An 8,098-nucleotide genomic window follows, 5' to 3' on the forward strand; every position below is an offset into this window, starting at 1 on the left:
CATGTTTCAGGTTATTCCCGTTCTTTGTTGTCGTTTTACGAGAAAGTGGAAGAGAAAAATACCAGTTTCTCTCATTTTTTGGGGGTTTAAACATTAAGTGGAAGCCGCCGTCGGTCGATAGAAAGAAGCCAGAGTACCCTTCCGGATCTGATTTGCATATACCGGTGAATGTTCAGGAGCGCGGCCCCTATACGAGCTTTCTGCCCTTGGAAAAACAAGAGTGATCGCACAGGCACTTGCAACCAAAGCACTGCCGAAGCCAGCGAGCTCGCGTTGAAGGCGGAGCGTCTGGTCTCAGCTTAGAACGGAGTAGCAAGCGCCCCTGGGACGTTGAAGCACTCAAATGCTTCAACGTCCCAGTCTTCGGAGTCTCGAAAACAAACGTTCCGCTTCAGCGCTGCTAACGAGCATGGCGGCCAGGATTTGCAGCAGGCGGGTTACATTAAGGCCTCTGGGCAAATGCAAGTTGCCTGTACCGCCGAGAAGCGCTAAGCGGTGCGGGCCCTCCACATCTGTGTCAAGCCAGTACTTCCCCAGGAAGTTTATTTAACGAAACGAATGCTCCGCACAGGCTGGAGATTTGCTCGAAATCGAGGCTTGCGACACAGAGACAGGCGTCGTTGGCCACAACATCGCTCCCGCCTAGGGCGGACAATGCTGCCTGACGCGAATGTGCCGGCTCTGTTGGAGACGTTGATGACACGCTTGAAGTTGTAGGTCAATAATCATTCTTAAAAAAAAAAAGCGTTAAGGAACAGCTTGGCTCTTGAACTCGTTTTTGAAAGTCTATATACGTAAAGGAAGTTTCACGACTTACGAGCTAAACGCAAGCATGTAAACATTACCCACTGCAGCGATTTAAGGCTGAAGTCCATGGGACGAATACGCCGCAAAAAATCGACGAATTTTGCCCGGCGGCTTTTGCTCTGCACAGTGGCTGCCACGTCGCGCGCGAAGCTACAGTGTCGTAGGGCGACGTTCGTCAGATATTCGTCGCATAACTCGCTCCATGGAGAAGTCAATCCACCTTTTTCCGCAGAAGTGGCGCTACCTGTTGGGAGACGTCCGAACTAGCGAAAACTGGGTTCGAGGCGTTCTTCGTATGAAAACACGCCCGCCATTAGGCTTGAATTGTACACGTTGCGAGGTCCACTGTTCTTGCACGCCACTTTTCCGCCTAGTATTCGTAGCTCGGCTACCTTTCGGCAACTGTTGAGGATGGCCGAGGACGGCAGCATCCCGTTCCCGTTCCCACCCGACGGCTGGACTGAGAACGCTCCGCCGTTCGCCAACCTCTCGCAAGATGAAGTGTGGCGGTACCTTCACCGCAAGACGGACTCGCTCCGACAAGCTCACCGGGGATGGGCCTTCAAAGAAGAAGGCTACGTCCGGAACGTCCGATGGAACACATCGGACGATTCCCGGATCGGTCTCGTCCGGGGCGTCTGCCTGCCGTCAATGAAGAAGGCGCCGTACACAGTCTCGGCGTGGTTCGCCAGAGGCACCGGGAGCGTCATCGGCGGCACTTGCAGCTGTGTTGCTGGGTGAGCGATATTTTGCTTATACATGCGTTAAAAGTCATGCGCAAACCTATTATAAGCAAGGCTAATTGCGTTCCGCTCACGCTATCCCCAACGCGTAAGCAGCGAGATCGGTCACTCCTTGAAACCTGGGAAGCGATACCCGGTTCGCCCAGGCTCATTTCATCGAATACACGCGAGTTACATTGGCCAAGACAAACCCCATCGTGCTATGCTCCGTTTCACCTTATGTTGTACCGCAGCGACGGCTAGAAGCGCGAGCTCATAGCGTTGGCAGTTGCCCTCGGTGCACGGGAGCTTGTGCCGCCGAGATGTGCCATAGAGCAAGGAGCTCGCGCGTATAGCCTTTCCTGCGGTACAACACAAGGTGAAAAAGAGTATAGCAGCAAACTCATGTGGTTTATCGCTCATGCTCGCAGTGCTTGCTCCTTGGCTTAGGTAGCGTAAAAGATGCATGTCTCCATCATGCACCGACAGCCTGTGTACAACGAAGGCAACCAAGAGCTGCTACGCGTGCAGCTATAATCCCGCTAATTTGGTCTTGGTTGACTGCCTCGATTTTCCAGGAAACGCCAGTCCTGCCAACATATTGCAGCACTGCTGCTCTATGCCGAAGAGAGCTGCAACGCCTGCTCGACGAGCTGCACCGACATACCCTGCACCTGGATTGTGCCTGCTGAAGGTGTGTACACTACGGCCCTTAAAGAGGCTCCATAGGAATCTTTTGCTCAGAAATATGTTATTACTTCGTACCTAATATATTGGAGAATAAGACCAACGTCCAAGCTGTCTTAATTATTTAGCCAAGCTCACCTCCATTGCTAGATAAATGTGGAACCAAACAGCCAATGCTTTTTGTGTTCGTTTTCATGAAAGTGAAACTCTACATTTTCTACATAAAGCAGCTTGGATGATAAGCTATTAACATGATTACAAGATGGAAAACCTAGATGTGGCTTATTTTAGAACTGAACTGACAAAATTTCTCTTTGCAGCCAAGAAGCCTGCTCCCCTGGTGCCACTTGCAGACATCACGTTCCACAAGTACCTGATCAACAGGCCGGTGAAGCAGAAGAAACGACGCTCTTTTGACCCTTGTGAGAATGTTGGTGTTGCTTCGGCTGAGGAGATTCAGCAACTGCGAGATGCCCTCAGTGTGTCTACACCGGGCCTCCAGTGGCTTCTGTACAGTGGTGTACAGCAACTTGGACCAGCGGCACCAGTGCTCCCCATCCAAGATGATGAAGATTTGTGGAGTGAGAATGCCCGGGACGTTGTTGCAAAACACATGGAGTCCCTTCCAACATTGACGGAGGAAGAGAGGGAACAAGTGACCCGGTCCACCATCGGTCAAGCCAATAATCCAAGGTGGCACAAAGAGCGGCAGGGCAGGATTACGGCATCAGTCTTCTCTGCTGTCATCAAGTGTGTCAAGCCCGAGTACCTGGTCAAGGGTATTTTGTACCCGAGCCCAGATGCCTCAAGTGAGGCCATGCGCTATGGGAGGACGCACGAGGGTACCACAGTCTCAGCCTATGCATCACTCATGGCAGCATTCGACACTCCCGTCGAGATCCGCGAGACTGGGCTGCACATTCACCCAGAGTGCAGCTTCATTGCAGCATCGCCCGACCGCATCGTGAGGAAGGACAACGAAGAGGGCCTTTTGGAGGTGAAGTGTCCGGCTTCGAAGATTGGGCTAACACCAATGGAGGCATGCAAGGACAAGAAGTTCTGCTGCGAAGTTGTGGATGGCGTGGTACGACTGAAGAAGACTCACGCCTACTTCTACCAGGTGCAAGGGCAGATGGCAGTGACCGGACACCAGTGGTGCGATTTTGTTTTTTGGACTAACAACACGACTGTTGCCAATTCGACGCACGTCGAGACCATCGCCTTCGACAAGAAGTTCGTTGATGGAGCACTGCTGCCAGGGCTTATCTACTTCGCCAAGCATGCCCTCTTCCCAGAAGTGGTAACGGGCCGTGTGAGGCGTCGAAGAGCCCTGATAGCTCGCGGCCAGTACGTCTCCTTCAAGAAGTTCTGCAAAGGGTTTTATGTGGTGGAGGACGGTCCCGGACTGAAAAAGAAGCTGCGTAGGCTGGAGTGAAGGAGCGCCTGCATGAAGCCCGAGGCTTCTCCAAGTCACAACGGCTCTTTTCAGAGCCAAATAAATATGCTTGTCAGGGGCAGTGCTTTTGTAGCCACTCCCGTGTCTTTGAGAATGGTGTTTACTGCAGAAAAACAGGACACAGGGTGTGGTGGTTTACATTTTTACAGTTTATTACAATAAATAGAAAACCATTTGCCTATAAACAAGCAGAGCTAATTCCTTCTTAGACTGTTCAGAGTAAAAAACAACAAAAAAAAAAGATTTTTTAGCTCCAACTTGTATTAACACATGATTTGTTGAGGTAGCGTGTCAAAGTCATTAACATTACACTCGACTTTGCAGGGAAAAAGACCCGAAGTAGCCAAAACTTCGTTGGCTTATTCAAACTTTAATCTCGCTATTGATGCACAACAGAGAATTCACACTAGCTACTCATGTACTTCCCAAGCAATATATTCAAACACCAAAGATTGGTGCATGAGAGTTTTTCAAATAAGGAAACTCTGGACATAACCCAGCTGAACACAAAGACTCCGAGGCAGTAGTCACCCAAACTGCATACTAAACTAAAGCCAAAGAGCAAGTTCTAGATAACGCTGTACAAAGTTACTAGAATCATAAATCTGAACAGTGACGCACAGCAGATAATTGACGTTATCTATTCATGTACTTCCCACATAGCAGATTTAAGTAAAAATTGATGCACAATATGACCGAACTCAACACACTAACTATGAGGCAGCAATAGCCCGAACTGCATAAGGAAGATAGTGAGTTTTAGATCGACACTGTAAAAAGCAGCTATAGTCATAATAATTGTTGCACTCCTAAAACACACTGGCAAGATGTATAATCATACAAAAAAATGCACAGCCCATTAGACATTGAGACCAAAGACCACACACATGAAATAATGAAATGAGGACATCTAATACTTTGATATATCTAATCTAAACTCGTATGCCAATTGCGGATCACAGCCAAATGTGATTAAGGACAATCATGGCAGGCACTAGGGGGGAACGGTGACCAAGTGTGCTACTCTGTTTCATAGTAACTTGGCGAACTGTGGAGCTTACAGCTTCCGCGACCCAATAAGAGCGTCGGAGCGAGGCACATAAAACCACATAGCGGAAGCGTGTGTGTCACTGCACCAAGGAACTGGCTGTTGTCTGCAGGCCGAGAGTTGTGCCACTAAAGCGGTACCAGTAATTTATTTTGGTTCCGTTTTCGACCATAGTTGCCCTGCAAGCGGCTGATTACACGGCTGCAATCACCAACGGCCACGGCACTACAAGAAGAAAAAAAAATCGAACTGAATACAAATGTCGCATTACTTTTTCGGTTTAAATATCATTAAAATTTGTCAATATTTTTTTTCATTAATTTTTTTATATTTATTCTTAATAAAGATGGAATCACTCAAGTTCAGTTAGCACAAAAAAGAAAGAAATGAAACATTGAACAACTCTTTGGCGACATCTCGGTGCCCCCAAAAACGACGCCTCGGAGGCCTCAACCATGGAGTCTTATCATGTGACTTGCTCCGACGCTCTTATTGGATCATGGGGGCCGCAGCCTCCATAGTTCGCCAAGTTATTGTGAAATGGAGCATAGCATGTCACAGCACAAAGCATGTAAAGCGAAAGCTCTAGTCACAAAGCCCAGGGATCCTAGGTACGATTACCACCCCCGTTAATTTTTATGAGCATCAAACCAGGATGCGTTAGTGTTATTACTACTGCATGATGCACGTTAGAGACCATATGCTAGCGGTCGTACTGCAAAATTTCTCTCATCTAAAGGGGATGTCCCCCAGTGAGAGTTAAAGGGATACTTCAACGAAATTTGAAATATTCCCGTCGTGTTCAAAAATAGGTTGAATATGATCCACAATATCCGTAAATGACAATGGCACGTTTGTATTTTGAGCCTGGTGGCTGTATTTTTCGTTATAAACGGCGCACTCTGGCAAGCGCTCGGAGAAGGCCGAGCGGAGAACACGTGACATCCAACGCAATCGTGACGTAGGTCGTCTCAAGGCGAGCAAAGCTACGGCGAGACTGACGTCGAGAGGATGGCCTAGTCGTTCCAGCCACCGAAGCGGCTGCTTTTGTACGAATTTTGAGTGACGGGTTAATCTTCTATAATCTTGTAGGGGGACAATAGCGACTTCTGCGACACACAAAAGGCATTCTCGGGAAGAGGGGAGTTCCTCCTGCCCCTCTTCTCTCGTAGTGGCCGGAGACGAGACAACCTCCGTCACTAGCTGTCAAGGTTCCTAGACGGGCATTACAAGCGAGGCGTTAGCGACATCCACCAGGTGCTCTTTGTTAATCGTTTAATTCGTTTTAAATTTCTTTTCATGACTTTTTTAACAAGATATTGGTATGTTCGATGTGATGCTGCTTTTTTGAACACATATAGACCAAAAAATGAGCGCCGAAATTTCGTTGTAGTATCCCTTTAAGGGCACGAGACAAATAGTGAAAAGAGGGGCGAGATGCATTGTGTTACTGTTCCAGGGTATTATTCCAAAACCGAAGTCGTTGGTGCACGAGAAACAACCTTCTATTACATTAATATTAAAGGAGCTGTGCAACGATTTTAACGTTGAAAGAATTGGCATCTTCTGCTTTTGATATTGTTCACCTTGTCACAAATGACAGAAAACACACCTCCTTTCGTCGAAATGTTGCGATTCCGCCACGTACTAGCGAGGCAAAACTTAGAATACGTATTCCCCGACCTGCAGCCGCGAGCGGCGGCCATGAGAAACACGCGGCGTGACGTCAATGGGGAGTCTTGTAGAAAGATAGCAAGTTGTGCGAATACCTGCTCGATAAAAGGTAACTTTTCTATAAATGTTGTACTTCCAAAATGCATATAAATGCGTCAAAAATCTGGTATCATCGACAAAACTTTTACTATACGGAATTTTAGTGGCGCCATCTATCCTAGATCCACAAAAGCGTCGGCTCTCTCTGCTACCGCGAACAGCCGCCAGAAGCCGGAGGGGGAGGGGGACAGGGCCGGACGGGTGTGGCCGGACCCGGATGAGACTTTCCTACTTTTACCATATTGTTTGCGCGGCGCCCGCCAGCACGTGGTCGCGAGCGGATGAGTTCTCGCTGCTCACTGATGGCTCTAAAGTGAGAACTTTTCCGGAACCCTGTGGTCCATTTAGAGTACCTCAAAACCATCTCCGACGTGCTGCATTTAAAAACAAAACCCTGGAGTTCAACCACAAAAAGGAAGTTATTCTAAAATGTTTATCAAGCTGAAGGTTGCCACTGAAGCCGACACATATGTCCTGCTGCTACTCAGCACGGCTGAGTGGCATACGAAAGTTGCTTAAAAAGCAACAAACCTGAAACGCCTCATCTGCAATATCTATCATGGAGATGGGGAAGGGTCGATCAAGGAAGTGAAATTGCTTAATCCTTCCGATTGCGCGTTCAATAACTACACGTGCACTGGCCACCCGCCGGGTGTGTGCCACATCTTCCTCCGGCATCTGAGGTTCGTTCGGCTGCCTGAAACACGGAATGTGCACTTGCACTCCAGGTGGTAGGCTATTAAATTTGAATCCCTTGTCTACCATGATGGCATCGCCCGACTCCAACTGATCCACGAGCCCACTCTCCTCAACTATCATTCTGTCTGACACAGTCCCACCCCACAGTTGTGAAACATGGCAAATGTACCCTTCGGGTGTACATCCAACAACCGCTTTGTAGGTGTTGTAGTGTTTGTAGGGCGAGAAGGTCTGCCTCTGAGCAAGCAACGACGACGGCTTCTGGATACGTACCTCAGTTCCATCAAGGACAGCCCTCGTGTTAGAAAACTTGTGGAAGGCATTAGGGAGGTTGGGCTGAATCTCAGCAACTGTCGGAAACTGTAACAGTACCCTTAACTGTCGCTGGAGAAACTTGATCCACGTAACAAACACCTTGCTTACCTGCCCTTCAGAAATGTTGAAGTTGCGGGCCAGTTCCTTGCCTGCCATCCCTGTCCTTAACCGCACGAGGACCATAAAAAACTCGTCAATCAGAGACATTTCCCGTGTGCGGTCTTTGGTCTCACCAGCTGTCTTTCTGTTACCTAACCAGTAGGTCATCTTGGCTGCCCGAAGCTCAAGAAAATTAAACAAATTCTGAAAAGCTGAAAACTCAGGCAGCCCAGTATAATATAAACAGTTCTTAGGCTCCTGGATAGTGTTGAGACTAAGCTTCCTGGCTTGCAGGTGGCAAACCTGCCTTTCGAGACGTTGTTTGTCTGCTTGCAGATCAAGAATGACCTGCTGCATTTTGGCCATCTGCAGGTCACGCAGCTTGGACACCTCAGGATTCCCAGCCATCATGATTAGGCCGACAGCGGCATCCTTCTCCATTTCTGTAAAGGAAGCACAGATAGACACATGAATCTTATGCTGAGTGAAGTT

At 48.4% G+C, this 8,098-nt stretch overlaps 2 protein-coding genes across 2 annotated transcripts; one reads left to right on the forward strand and one right to left on the reverse strand.

The window, feature by feature from the left end:
- Positions 1-1,131: 1,131 nt before the first annotated feature.
- LOC120846559 lies at positions 1,132-3,801 on the forward strand. The gene is made up of 3 exons (XM_040218371.3): positions 1,132-1,544; positions 2,108-2,223; positions 2,537-3,801. Exons 1-3 carry the CDS (start codon positions 1,219-1,221, stop codon positions 3,649-3,651), a joined length of 1,557 nt encoding a protein of 518 aa, XP_040074305.1. The 5' UTR covers positions 1,132-1,218; the 3' UTR covers positions 3,652-3,801.
- Positions 3,802-6,681: 2,880 nt separating this feature from the next.
- LOC120846560 lies at positions 6,682-7,792 on the reverse strand. The gene has a single exon (XM_040218372.2). It carries the CDS (start codon positions 7,772-7,774, stop codon positions 6,974-6,976), a length of 801 nt encoding a protein of 266 aa, XP_040074306.1. The 5' UTR covers positions 7,775-7,792; the 3' UTR covers positions 6,682-6,973.
- Between the last annotated feature and the right edge of the window lie 306 nt (positions 7,793-8,098).

Source organism: Ixodes scapularis, unplaced genomic scaffold (genome assembly GCF_016920785.2).
Source record: "Ixodes scapularis isolate PalLabHiFi unplaced genomic scaffold, ASM1692078v2 ptg000137l_1___fragment_3__unscaffolded, whole genome shotgun sequence".
NCBI classification, from domain to species: domain Eukaryota; kingdom Metazoa; phylum Arthropoda; class Arachnida; order Ixodida; family Ixodidae; genus Ixodes; species Ixodes scapularis.